Here is a 14,913-nt window from a genome sequence, read left to right as displayed (position 1 = left end):
ACCACTATGCCATCAACATAGACGGCGATTATTGGTTTCGACCGTTCGGCTTGATCATGCTGATCGAGCGAGTCGATTTGGTCGGCGAAGCATTGCTGCATGCACCTTTGGTAGGTGGCGCCAACGTTCTTCAGGTCGAAATGCATGGTCATGTATCAATTTACTACATGTATCTCTTCAGTCAGATAGTCGGTCAAAAGTTATCCGTACCATTTAAACAACTTTATCCGTAAATTAAAATCTATGGGACAAAAAGATCCATGGTAGATGTAGAGCTCAGAGCTCACCACAAAACTCTCATGCTCTCATCCATAACAAACACTAGTGCAACTTTATTCATGACCATACTTCGTTATTGTTGACAATTATTCATGGTCAAATATGTTTCGTGGGCTTTTCAAATTAAATCTTATAGAAAGAAAACAACCAATCAGCACCGGACCAACAGATTTGGAAATAGGTACTCCATCCGTTCCAAATTATAAGTTGTTTTAACTTTTTTTAATTTATCCATTTACCTATGATACATAGCAAAATGAATATACCAAAAAAGTCAAAGCGACTTATAATTTATAATGGAGGGAGTATATATTAATTATTATACTAGCCCACGTGCCGCGGGCGGAAAAGCTCTACAAGCCAAAACTCTGATAGGAAGAAATGCTGTCGCCTCGTGTATAGATATCAGAGTACACAAAAGTGTCAGCCTAAGTGATGCCAGAACAGAAAGGCCATCTCAATCTGCAGGGAACTTGAGCTTGTCACATGATAATAAATCTATGTTTATTTGAAATTAAGATTGCCGACGGAAGGTATACTTACGGCAGTAAGAGCAGCTTCAGCACCCTTGTTTCCAGCCTTGCCACCAGCACGGTTTAGCGCCTGCAGTATTCGATTTAGCATTCTCAGCAGAAGTTCGATAAGAAGCAAAACAGTGCACATGTTTTGAAAAGTAGTCAGATAATCAACAAAAAAGGGTCACACTATTGACATGAAACTTTTTCATCACAAGGGAATACTTGAGTGAAACCTCTCCTTTGCTAATGTGACCAATCTGGATTAAAGATGTCACTAAAAGGTCATGGAAATATAATGATAGCGCCTGTAGCATGCACAAATAGTGGGCACTCAAAATAAAGTTAGCATATGGCTTGGGAACTTGAACAAAAGCATTTTGGCCAGCAACAAAAATGACTCTTGGCCAGTTTACAGGTTTCTACTGGTCAGAATCTTTCAAAGTAGAAAATATTCAAAAAGACATCAAATGAACATAACAGAGCTCAAACAGCATTTATTTTTTCAAAATACAACTTAGAACTACCCCCAGAAACTGATTGGTTTCTACACATATGGGATGTGGGCCAGAAATCCAGTAACAATAGAGAACTACCACCTGCTTTGGATTCCAAACATGATCTGGTGGCATGTAAAAACTGATAAGATGTATACATGTAGTCATGTACATAATCAAATCATGAAGTACCTGATCCATGTCTTCACAGGTTAGAACACCAAATACACAAGGAACACCTGCATCACCATTAAAAGCCAAAATAATCTGAATGTCTGATCATTAACTGAATTAACCACCATAAAGAAAAAACAAGCCGAGCACACTGCACAGTTTCACTCAATGTTGCGAATTACTTTTATAGCACCAGCTATACAGCTATGAGCTATCTCATATAATCATATAACCAAAACCATCCAGTCCCACACTAGTTGCTCACATTAACTATTGTAGATATCTGTAAGCTGTACCTGCCTCGAGTCACTTGACATGCAAAATTTTAGTCTACCCCAACTTGCTTTGCTTGGGACTTTTTTTGTACTTATATATGCATATTCGCCGAGAAACAATTAAACATATAAAAAAAGTCTCAATACCTGCAGGAACATGTTTAAGAGCACAATATTTCAACTTGCTAGCTAGACAACCTTTTCAGTAGCGAATCTAGGATTTTAGTTTAGGGTATGCCATCCAAAAATTTTCATATACAATTCGGTAAATTTATTTTAGCCAATTCGGTAACAATTGTAAATTTTACAACGTGATTCGGTATACATACGCTAAGTAACATGATAAGGCTTAAATTGAAGGATTAAGTTGAAACCATCCACTAAATACAACTGGACCAAGGGAACGATTACTGGATCAGGGGAACGGCCAGAAGGTTTAACAGGGGAACGAGATCAGTTGTGATAAAGAGATGCAATATCTAAGTTTCTCTTCGTAAATGCATAAATAATAAAAAAACACATTGGCAAATAATTAAACAATTTTTTATTTGTGATGTTAGCAAATAGCTATGAAAGTTGACAATAATTTTCTAAAAAAACGAAGAGCAAAGATTAAATTTTACCTAAGCAAAATAGCGAATCAAAATGATAAGCCCTGACTGGCGAGACCGTATATACTGCAGACGAGATGTGCCAAATAGACAGCGATCCTCCGATTCAGAGCAGGGCGGAGGGCGGCAGGGCCAGCACTAGGGCCAGGGCTGCGGCCGGCAGGGCGTCACCGACTCACCGGTCACTCGGTCAGGCGGCGACGCGGCGTGTTCCTTCGTAGGCTCCGTGGAACTCCCCGATCGAGATTGGATTAGGAAATTGAAATGTCGTGTACGGAGTATACTGGACGAATGGAGTTCACTAGCTGTGTGGGCCGCGTCAGTGCGTCACATGGGCCTCCCGTCATCACGTTATGCGTCCAGGTCTGTTTTTTCCTTTTTTACAAATACAGCATATACTATTATACAGTATATATATACTACTTGCCGCCGGATTTGCAGGGTATGCCGGTGCATACCCGACATACCCCGTGCCTCCGCCACTGAACCTTTTTAACACCAAAAAGCTAGAAGAAAAATATACTTAGAATTACCCCAGATGAGACAGGAAGCTCTCTACTGCATGACACATGAGGGGGAGAACTGAAGACAACATACCAGCAGATAATCCAGCATTGAGTACACCTGATGCAGCTGAGTTTGCAACAGCATCATAGTGGGTTGTGTCACCTCTAATCTGCAAACCAATTTTTAGGAACACTTCCAAAATTTAAAAGAACCAGCTACTGCTAAATGCTATCAATGAGCTTCCAAAATATAGGTTAAGTTGATAGCACCACACGAGCATCATGATGAGCTTGCAAAATATAGGTTCAATTTGTTATTGTTACCTAGACCTATGCTATTTGATACAACCATTCACAGATGTTATAAACTTCATATGGATAAGACATGTTAAGAACGAGATATCCCCAGAAGCCATGTACTATCAAATGGTTTCACAAGTAAAAAAACAGATTGAAACATTAAATGGCTTCTACAGTGCCTTTTTTTTCTCAGTTCTAATTGACAGGTCGATGTAACATTTCGTAGCTCAATGTAAAATTAAAGAAGGATCAGTTCCAAAAAGATGTTCAGAGGGTAGTTTACAAAAGCACAGGTCTATTAATCTTCTTTGTAATTCCTCATGTGCACAACTCATGGGGATGCATAATGTAAAATGTGAGAGGATATATCTAAATTGTTATAGTATTAGGAAAATAACCCTTAAAGGGACAATACCAGTGCTACTTACTCAACATGCTAAATCAACATCAAATGAGAAGTAGAAAGCGATAAAAATTCAAATGTGTAATGTGGAAATGACATGAAACTAATCAAGCAATCAACTCACCACAGCTCCAATGCACAGAGTCACATCAAATTTTCCAGATTTCCCAAGCTTTTGTGCTGTTATAGGAACTTCAAAGCTTCCAGGAACACTAACAACCTAAAGAAGAATTTGAATCTGAGTAAAATTGCGTTTTCTAGAAGTTTCTGAAACATTTTAGAAGTGTATAGAACTGTGTAGCTCGTCACTGACGTTGTATGAAGTCAACGTCTGAAGAAGATGAAGAGTAAAATTCTACATGGTGCATTTTCTGTATGCTTTTTGTAACAAAGATTTTATATGTTAGCAGCTTTCCTATTCAAGTGCATATTATGCTACAGATTTTAAGACATTTTTTTAATAATTCAAGGTATTTAATACTACTAGTGATTACCTAACATTAAATATACAATGCTACATGGCATTCATCAAATGTACATAAGAATAATTCAGAGACAAAATCATGAAATGAACTAGCTATCTATCACTCATTATCATAGCGGCAATAAGCATTGAGGATGGTAATAAGGAAATAACTAAAGATATTTATTGGCCCTGACAAACTACATTTCCTACTATTCCAGAATATTTAGTATGCACAATTAAATAAACAAAGGACAAGGCTTTAGAAGTTAAATAGTCAACCCTATTAAGTACATTAACCAGTCAAAGATAGTTCTTTGTATGGCTCGTGGGTCCTTAATGAAAAAACCATCAGGATGGAGCGTAAGTATACAAGTATACTCAATAGGCCTACTAGTTTTCACAGTTGTGATAAAGCAACAAGGATCAACATTACTTGCAAGAAATTCCTTAACATCAGAATGACACTGGACAACTTCAACCAACCAGAAGAGAGAAGCTACATACTGTTATATTTTCTGCTTTAACAGAGTATCGCTCGAAAGTTTCAAGAGCACCCTGCAGTAACAAGTTTGTCACAACCTCGTTGAACCGTGCCACAACCTACAATTAAATAAGGAACCAAACAGTCATTGGATTGTGCATTCAAAGGTAAAAGGTGTGAAAGTGCAGGAAAGCACTGTTTTTTCAAAGAAAAGCATATCAGTAAGTTATGGCTTTTGTTCACTAAGGTCCATCGACGTTCCATCATTCTATATCAAAGGAATATGTGCTTCTCGATTAAGTAGTGCTCAACTAACCACCCCAAACCTGAGCCCCTCGTTGCTGGTCAAAGATTCCATCAACTTCTGGTGTCCCGTGGCGGCAACCACGTCAGAGCGCCGCAACAATCCAGTGCATGAGGTTAGTGCGGCTGACCATGCTGCACGAAGCAAAAACAAGAGGAATAAATCAAGACAAGTAGAGCAGTGATGGTTAAGGAATTGAGGCAAGAATGGACGCGTACGACGAGACGGGAAGGAGATGGTGGCGGGTGCAAGCCTCAGGGGCATGCTAGGCAACCGCACGCAAGCGGAGTTCGCGGCCACAGAGGATGTCACGAGAGCAGTTGCCATCACCGGCGTGTGGGTTCCGACGGCTGCTCTACTGAAGTACTGAACTACTGTGGTGCATGTGGATATGTCAGCGATGTTTCCCAGCCTGAGAAAAAACAAGATAGCCAGCAGGAGTCAGATCTCACGGTTCGTTCCAGCTTTTCAGGTTGCACACGAGGTACCAATTGACCAAAATATGGGTAAAAAACAACAACAAAAAAAACTTCAAAACTTAAGAATTCATTTGGAACACAGGAATTTTGTTTTAGAAATATTGTATCAAACTATTCCTGTAAATGTCCACATTCCTAATAGGAATTTAGTTTTTGGTCTGAGAGTTTCAGAAACATTGTGCATTCAGTGTTGTTTTCGGATTCGTGACAGTGAAGCTTTAAACCCGTACTCTTGGACAATTTCATCTTTTGCGATTTAATTGCTCTAATGATCGACGAAAGGTGTATTCTGAAGCAGGGGCGGATCCAGTAAAGGGTCACATGTACACCCAATAATTTTTGCAAAAACATCGAAGTTAGGAGGCTTGTCAAACAAATAGCTAAATAGCTTTAGGTTAGCGTTTCGGTGCTCAGCTTCGCACAGCATGACGGGAAGAGAACAGGTGGGAATACCTGGTGGGTGCTCGTCGCCGGCGAAGAGACCAACGAAAGCCTCAACACCTGGCTTAGGGCGGCGTCGGCGGCGGCCAACCAGTCGTCGGAGAGAGAGAGACAGAACGCACGCTGAGGAATACAGCGGACGGAAGTGGGGCTGCAGCGGAGGGTGTTGGGCGGCGGAAGGGGATGTAGCGACGGCCGGCCCAGTCGGGGTTGTTGGGCAGCGAGAGCGCATCTGCACGGGCCTTCTTCTGGGCCGTTTTTTTCCACACATTTCTTTAGAAATTTCTTTATTCTTTATTCTAAAAAAAGAAGAAATTTCTTTATTCTTGATTCTAAAAAAAATAAATTTATTTATTCTTAATTATTTTATTTCTCTGCCTTTTTATATTTACTAGTAAATATGTCCATGCGTTGCAATGGGATAAAAAACTATCATGCTTTCATTTCGGATAAATTCATTACAAGTGAGAAGTCATCTACCTTAAGCGCAATGCTTGGGGGACACATATATGCTATCCCCACAGTCCGAGTTTTTTTTTATGTTTGTTTGATTCTAAAAGAACTGTGTTTTCGACTCTCTTATTCATGAGCAAATGCAATAAGCTAAAGTACAATTTCATGATGCACATAAAAGAAATTAAACGCCTAAAATTTGTTAAGGCCTATGAGATATCCGGAACCGGTTCCTTTCGTAACAATTATCCCTTGTGGTAACGCTTCTAGAAAACTCACGTTTTTTCCAATAAAAAAACGGACTCGATTTGCCAATTAGCTGAGATGTTTTCTGGCCGGACGTACGTGGTGATTGCTGCATCTAGGACCGAACTCAATTGGCTCTCCTCCGATCCCATGCAGTCTGGCCATGGACCCAGCAAGATGGAGTTCCAATGCATAACGTGAAGCAAACCCAAAATATGTACGTATATTTGGTTAACAGCTTGTGGCCGATAGACATATGCTGCCTGGTGGTCAACGTATCTGCCGGCCGTTTACACCAAAGGCCAGGCATCTAGAATGTTCCGGACCGCTTGCCGAGTTGTGCCGCGCTGCGCGGACTATCTTGTAGGCTCAACACAATCTGTGTTCACGAAATAATCACTACTACAGAATTTAACTATAGGGACGGCTCTAGAGCCTCTGTAGGGGCGGCTGTGCCAGCCGCCTTTTTCAGGATGTTCCTACAGAGGGTGTCTCTATAGGGGCGGTTTTCTGACCGCTCCTGCAGTGCCCTCTGCAGGGGCGGCTGGTGTTTTCAGGCGCCCCTACAGTGCCCTCTGTAGGGACGGCTGGTGTTTTCAGCCGCCCCTACAGTGCCCTCTGTAGGGGTGGCTGCCGTCCCTGTAGTGGACTTCTGTAAGGGCGGCTGTATCACCAGCCACTCCTGCTGTGTGTATTTGTAAGGGCGGTTCAATCAAGAACTGTCCCTACAGTGGATTTTTTAGGAAAAAAAATAATTCAAATTCAAATCTGACCACACACACATATATATATATATACAATTTAAATCAAGTAACAACAATATTTTCTCAACTCTGACATATATTTAAGTATTTTCAGGAAGTACACCAATTCACAATAAACATTTTGACACTGGTTTCACAAAATCACAGCAAGTAAATACAACTAGAATAATAAAGTTCAAACATTTGCTCTAGCCAATACTGAAAATTCAGTACATTTGATGCAGTCACAACTACACATGCAGATATTGCTACTGCTAAGAAATCTCTATGGAGACAAATAATTGTTAAGAACAATCATGCAAGGACAGCTACAGGGAAAACCAATTTCAACAGAGATAGATTCATTACATATGAAAGCCCTCACCTTGAGGATTTGTACTTAACATTGTCAAATATTTTGGATACAAACTTTCCTACAAATCAACATGTCTGATGTCTGCTGTTGGGCCATGGAATAGTGAGACATGAGAATTACGTATAGTATTTAATTATTGGATAAAGAACAATAATTAGCAAACATAGAAGTTCCTAGTAGTGAAAACATATATACACCTGTAGCTATAAATTAAAATATGCTGACAAATGAAAAGATATAGATTGTTTGCCCCCTAAAAATGATTCATGTTTAGAACAGATAATAAGAGTTTGAAATCTAAAGTTTTGTGGCATTTTGTAATAGAAGGAATCACTAGGAATCACTTTTGTTTACACTAGTGCATGTCTGGTCAAAATATCTATACTTGGGCTATTGAGATCTGAACCAAAGCATACAGTACTACTACACATGCTTTCAGAAAAGTATACTACGCCGGATTTCAGTTTTCAGTGATGGAATGTACTTCCTGTAATGACAGATAATAATCAGCACCCAAAGCAAATAGCTGCTGGTCCTTACCTTGCCATATGGCGAGACTAGCTACTAAAGTGTCGCGATCTTGTCCCCCAGCTTGTGGCTCCTCATACATGGTGCCTAACATAAAGTAAAACCAGAAAAAAAATCAGAATCAGAAAAGGAAAACAAAAAGACAAGCCTCCTGAAATGTTTAGCAGTATTGACTAATAATTGTTCCATAGGCACTATGGATATGGTGCAAAGCACTGAACTCATCACAGAGTCCATAGGCATTGTGGACAGATATTCACATGTAGTGACATTATCTGACAAAGAAGTGCAAAGTAGCAGTGCACGAATAGTGGCGAATCGGCAAAATAAAACAAAAGGATTTGCTCTAAAACATAGGTGTACCCAGCTGTAGTAGCACCTTTCTCTTATCAGTGTCCCAATGTATGGCAGGGCTACATGATGTTTAGTAAAAGAAAAGGAATTTTACTTTCTTGCAGCAGCAGTGTACTTCAGAAATAGAAGAATCATATCCAAACTAACGACGATTCATGAAAGGCAAGGCCATTGCGCATAGGCAACATCGTTATCTATGCTGAACTCTAGGTAAAAGGATGAATCGACGTACTACACAAAAGAAGAGTAGGCGCGAAAGAAACTACAGAACAAAAGGATGAAGTATAGGATGAATCAAAATTTTATAATTTATTTTTAAAAAAAATCATGCAATGGGCTGAACTTTGAACTTAGTAAATAGAAAAGGCAAGGCACATTAACCTCAGCAGATACAGCAACTGCATCAAACCGCGCAGTCACATTTCAGTGCTTGTAAAAGTGGCCGAAGATGAGTGTGAAAGTTGGACACAATAGCTATTTTGACACCAACCCTCCTCAATGCCTCAGAAACACGTCCAATATCTGGATCACAGAGATGCCAAGCCTAGCAAACATATCACATTTTATAAGCTTAGCAAATATATCTATACCAAAAGAAGGTCAAACCCCATTTTGATTGCACACTGTATCTCACCTTTTCAGTTGTATAGTGCTGATACAGTACCTCAAAGTACTGTGGATCTGAGCAGCCAGTAGATGAACTCGCTATGTATTGCCAAAAGGGCCTTCCATCATTCACATACCTAGAAAAACTCAAATGTATTTGGATTGGAATTTCAGTTGCAATCCAAGTAGCAGCATGAGTTTTATAATCTGGAGGGCTGCAAGTCTCCCAGGCACAACTCTTTGTAGTAACACTAGTACAAAACACGCTTTCATCGCGCGCGCGATGAAAGCGTGGTCAATACAAAGTATCTAGATATATGCTGGGGATGTGTATATTACATTTGATGAAGTTTGGAACAAACCGAGGAGGGTACATAGGTATACACTACATGTGGCACCACTTGCAAACAGGTTTATTTGCAGATGTATGCATGATTCCTACTTGCAGAATAAAGGCAAGTCGACCTCAATGACATACAAATCGCTGCTGAATTTTTGAAGCCTTCTTTTTATCCTACTATATGAGTAGCTGATCATATCTCAAATTACGTCAATAATACTACAGCATAAAAGAATTGCCCAATTTTGAAGCACTCTCAAATGTGTTTTGAGATGTATAGACTGAAAAGAGCATATGAAAGATAAATGTTAGGTAAATGTATGAGCGCAGCAAAAAAGGTGATCAAAAGAAAGAACCGAGTCCAAACAGCCATGACAAAAACAGTACATCTAAAATTAAAATAAGGAACAATAGGTGTGAGCTTAAAATCTTTCAAGAAATATCCCCAAACACAGAAAAATCAGGTAAGCAAGGGGCCCATATCACAAGGGGTACAAACTAATCTGGAGCCTTAAGATCGAAAAAGGGGCCATAAAAACACTAAGTGGAAATTACTCCACAGGCAATCAATTTAGCAGGAAATGATTTCTAGAAAACTATTCACAAAGATCATCAATAGAATGATCAACTGGTAGAAGCATGTATGATCGTTTTCCCTATAGGAAAACCACCAATTTTCTAAAGCTTTGTGATCATGTGCAGGAATCCTCATCAATGTGAGATAGAATTGAATAAACAATTATCTCAAATAGAACCTCACCTGGTTGTCGAAGCAGCAGGCAGATGCATGCTGAACTCAAAGGTATTGTTGAAGTACCCTGCACAAATTTCAGTTTGAGAAAAACTATAAGCAGTACCATATATGTGCAGGTCATCTGAAATTAGAATTATAAAAAGCGGTTCTCGCGTTTCATCTGGCTGGTCTACCCTGTATGACTAGGTGACATAGAGACAAAAAAATACTTGTTCCGAACCCATTTCAGCACAACATTCAGTATCATTCCATATGCTTCCCTTCTTTCCATTTCTATGATATCCTTGCTTTTATCTTCTAAAGAGTTTTGCCTGAAACCAAAAATAAGAAATATGGGACTTCATGGCTACTACACAAAGCAGACATTATTTCTTCAATCTGTCAATCTCCTGACCTATTTTCAACTATGTGGAAATTTCAGTTTGAGACAGACAGGGAAAAAACTTACACAGTAGAGGAAGACACCTAAAAAGCAGAAAGACAATATGTCGCAATAGAGCATGTCATTAGTTAAGACTGAATATAAAGGTCCCTTGCTTAGGCCGCCAGTCGGCTAGGCTCAGCCCCAAGCGCAACCGCGCAGGAAGGAGCCCCAGCCCCCAGGCGCAGGCGGTGGAGGCCGGAGGCAGCAGACAGTCACGTGGAGGTGGAGGCGGTCACGCTGTCACGGTCAAGGGGAAGGGTAGCGCGGCGCGGTCGGGCAGGACGAACGGGTCGTGCCATCGCGGGGCCTAGGTCACGATGAGGCAGGACGGATGGAGGCGCGGATCTGAGGCAGGAAGAGGAATGAAAGGCATGGGCGGACGAACCTGGTGAGTGCTCATCGCCAGCGAGCGACCAAGGGCCCGGCGAACACCTGGCATATGGTTGGGGCGGCGGTCCCCAGTCTTCGGCGGATCCGCCATGGCCAACGCGCGTGGGGGCGAGGAAGAGCTCGGCGAGGACATGGGGATACGGTGGGGCGTGACCGTGAGGAGGAGGTCACCGGGGAGGAGCTCGCCAGTCGCTAGTCGCCAGTCGTCGGAGAGAGAGAGACGCGAGGAATGAAAGGTGGAAGACGACGCTGAAAGGACAAGGGAGGTCGCGTGCGTGTATAGGCCGTAAGCGTGCGGTGGGAATAAAAAACGACCGGCTGACTTAAAGTCTTTACCTCAAACTAAATGCAAAATACAACATTCATATATTTTTTTATTCTATTCAAAGCACATAAATATTTAGAAGTAAATATATCATAATTGAAAAATTATACTATCCATGTGTTTCTATAGTTAAATATTTAGTTTCGTCATTTTCTTCGGGGACCATAAAAATTTGTAGTTGGAATCTATGATTAAAGTCGGTAAGGAGTTAGTTGTTGACATGTTCTGGTGCTTATGACATGAGACCTCTCAATTTTCACATGGCAGCTCTTGTCGAGGATTGCAGAGATACATCTATTTAGACGTGATTAGAAATTAAATTGATCAACTCAGTTCAATGATCGATTAGTTGGACCATCGAGCAGTCTAGAATTTAATAAAATAGGTTTTGTTGGACCATCTAGAGTCTCTGTAGGGGCGGCTGCGCCAGCCATCCTTCCCAAGGTATTCCTACAGAGGGTGCCTCTGTAGGGGCGGTTTCCTGACCGCCCCATCAGTGCCCTCTGTAGGGACGGCTGGTGTTTTCAGCCGTCCCTACAGTGCCCTCAAATGACCTCAAATGATTTTTTGATAAACATCAAATTGTAGAGGTCATGAAGATCTACAACTTTTATTTTGGTCATCTTGTCATTTGACAAAATTTGAACCTTTTAAATTTTAAAAAATAACAAGTTTGAACCAAAATTTGAGACCCAAAATGATTTCAACATAAAAGGTGATGAATACCAAAGTTGTTCAACTCATTAATATCTACAACTTTTATTTTATTCATCTTGTCATTTGACAAAATTTGAAATTTTGAAAAACGACATGTTCGAACCAAAATTTGAGACCCAAATTAATTTCAACATAAAAAGTGATGAATACCAAAGTTGTTCAACTCATGAATATCTATAACTTTTATTTTGGTCATTTCTTCATTTGATAAATTCTTAGCACATATTGTTCACTAATCTTACACATGTCTCATATAGTTTATAAAACCTTATGAGAGATGTGTCACATTTGTGAACAATGTCATTACCACTTTATCATATGAAGAAATGACCAATACAAAAGTTGTAGATCTTGATGAGTTATTCAACTTTGGTATTTATCACTTTTTCAGCTGAAATCATTTGGGGTACCAAAATCTTGTTTGAAGTTGCATTTTTTTTGAAATTCAAAATTTAAATTGCTCAAACTTTTTATATGTATATATTGACAAAACCAACAAAATAAATTGATACAGAATGATTTTAGAAAATTTTAGGAAAAAATCATCAAATTTGGAGTTAGTATGAGGAAGAAAAACTAGTTACAAAGTTGACCCACAGATTAAAAAAAGAAATCATACTGTTCACTAGGATCATGTAACATCTAGAATAGTGTGATTTCTCTTTTTAATCTGTGGGTAAAATTTGTAACTAGTTGTTCTCCCTCATACTAACTCCAGATATGATGGTTTTTTCCTAAAAATTTCTAAAATCATGCTTCAGCATTTAAGTTTGATCAAACTTGGATGTGACAATGTTTTACACATTTTAAAATTTAAAATTTAAAATTTGACAAGTTGAAACCAAAATTTAAAATCCTAAATGATTTGAGATGTAAAAGTGATGAATACAAAAGTTGTTCAACTCATCAAGATATACAACTTTTATTTTAGTCATCTTGTCATTTGATAAAATTTGAACCTTTTAAATTTGAAATTTTGAAAAAACAACAAGTTCGAACCAAAATTTGAGACCCAAATTGATTTCAACATAAAAAGTGATGAATACCAAAGTTGTTCAACTCATGAATATCTACAACTTTTATTTTGGTCATTTCTTCATTTGACAAATTCTTAGCACACATTGTTCACTAATCTTACACATGTCTCATATAGTTTATAAAACCTTACGAGAGATGTGTCATATTTGTGAACAATGTCATTACCACTTTATCATATGAAGAAAATGAGCAATACAAAAGTTGTAGATCTTGATGAGTTATTCAACTTTGGTATTTATCACTTTTTCAGCTGAAATCATTTGGGGTACCAAAATCTTGTCTGAAGTTGCATTTTTTTAAATTCAAAATTTAAATTGGTCAAACTTTTCATATGTATATATTGACAAAACCAACAAAATAAATTGATAGAGAATGATTTTAGAAAATTTTAGGAAAAAAATCATCAGATTTGGAGTTAGTATAAGGAAGAAAAACTAGTTACAAAGTTGACCCACAGATTAAAAAAAGAAATCACATTGTTCACTATGATCATATAAGGATCATTTAGAATAGTGTGATTTCTCTTTTTAATCTGTAGGTAAACTTTGTAACTAGTTGTTCTCCCTCATATTAACTCCAAATGTGATGTTTTTTTTCTAAAAATTTCTAAAATCATGCTTCAGCATTTAAGTTTGATCAAATTTAGATGTGACAATGTTTTACACATTTTAAAAATTGAAATTTGATAAGTTCAAATCAAATTTTAAAACCCTAAATGATTTCAGATGTAAAAGTGATGAATACAAAAGTTGTTCAACTCATCAATATCTACAACTTTTATTTTGGTTATCTTATCATTTGACTAAATTTGAACCTTTCAAATTTTGAAACTTGAAAAAAGACAAATGGGCACTGCAGGGGCGGTTGGTGATTGAGCCGCCTCTATATATCAACCCCAACTGTAGAGGCGGCTCAGATTATCAGCCACCCCTACACTGCCATCTGTAGGGGCGGCTGGGCTGCTGGAGTCCGATGACGTCCACTGTAGGGGCGCCTCCAACCCCAGCCACCCCTGCAATAAAAATGCTCCCGTTCCTCGTGTAAAAATCTAGTGTAGTGAATAGCCTGATACACGTACGTATACCATGGCCAGCTCACGTTGTACGCAAGGCCGCCGGGCGTTCCAGCCATGGTGGCTTGTTTCTTTCCCATACATAAACATGTCGAGCATGCATGCACATGTCGAGTATGTACATTTTCTATGTATTTTTGCATGCCCGGTGATACACGCAAATACGAGTGTACGCGTATACAAGACGAATTTAAATCTGACAAAAATCTATCAAACAGGGCAGCGGAATAGAAAAACGGACAAAAGAAGAAACTCTTCGGTCTCTCAGATGGACGGGCAAAAAATACCTGAGAATGAGTCATGCATAGGTTTGGACAGAGACCAAGAAACCACTTGTAATACAATTATTAATTATTATTAAAGATACAGATACAAATATATATTTCTACTCTTATTCTTTTCTATTCGGATTAGGATTGTTACTCAGAAGGGGGAAGAATGTATTTGGATTAGAATTCCTAGCTATCCAATTCTTTTCTATTCGGATTAGGATTGTTACTCAAAATCGGAAGAATTTATTTGGATTAGGATTAGGATTCCTAGCTATCCATATTACCTTAAGAAGCCCTGTGTAGCGAGCAGGGATAATTTTTCACATTCAGGGTGATTTAGTTAGAGAGGTGCACGAAAAAAATGGATGGACGAAAAATGGGCTGAAATTTTGTCTCTTTATTATTAGATATAAATTCTTCTTAATTTCATATCTATCCTCTTCATGGGACACTTTCAATGGCTAGTACAACATTGGTTTTAAATGATATAAATAATAACGATATTTATGGGTATATAGTAAAATGAGCAAATGGAACTTTTTAT

The 14,913-nt window shown here is 38.8% G+C and overlaps 1 protein-coding gene across 1 annotated transcript; it reads right to left on the bottom strand.

The window, feature by feature from the left end:
* Positions 1-312: 312 nt before the first annotated feature.
* LOC136538205 (6,7-dimethyl-8-ribityllumazine synthase, chloroplastic-like) lies at positions 313-5,875 on the bottom strand. Its single transcript, XM_066530194.1, has 9 exons — positions 5,744-5,875; positions 5,030-5,223; positions 4,824-4,945; positions 4,531-4,626; positions 3,685-3,780; positions 2,949-3,027; positions 1,484-1,530; positions 823-882; positions 313-741 (listed from the first exon to the last, which is right to left on the bottom strand). Exons 2-9 carry the CDS (start codon positions 5,136-5,138, stop codon positions 703-705), a joined length of 648 nt encoding a protein of 215 aa, XP_066386291.1. The 5' UTR covers positions 5,139-5,223; positions 5,744-5,875; the 3' UTR covers positions 313-702.
* Between the last annotated feature and the right edge of the window lie 9,038 nt (positions 5,876-14,913).

The sequence above is a fragment of the Miscanthus floridulus genome, chromosome 2 (assembly GCF_019320115.1).
Source record: "Miscanthus floridulus cultivar M001 chromosome 2, ASM1932011v1, whole genome shotgun sequence".
Lineage (NCBI taxonomy): Eukaryota > Viridiplantae > Streptophyta > Magnoliopsida > Poales > Poaceae > Miscanthus > Miscanthus floridulus.
The sequence above is the reverse complement of the archived record's forward strand: the minus strand, read 5'-3'. Positions and strand labels throughout refer to the sequence as shown.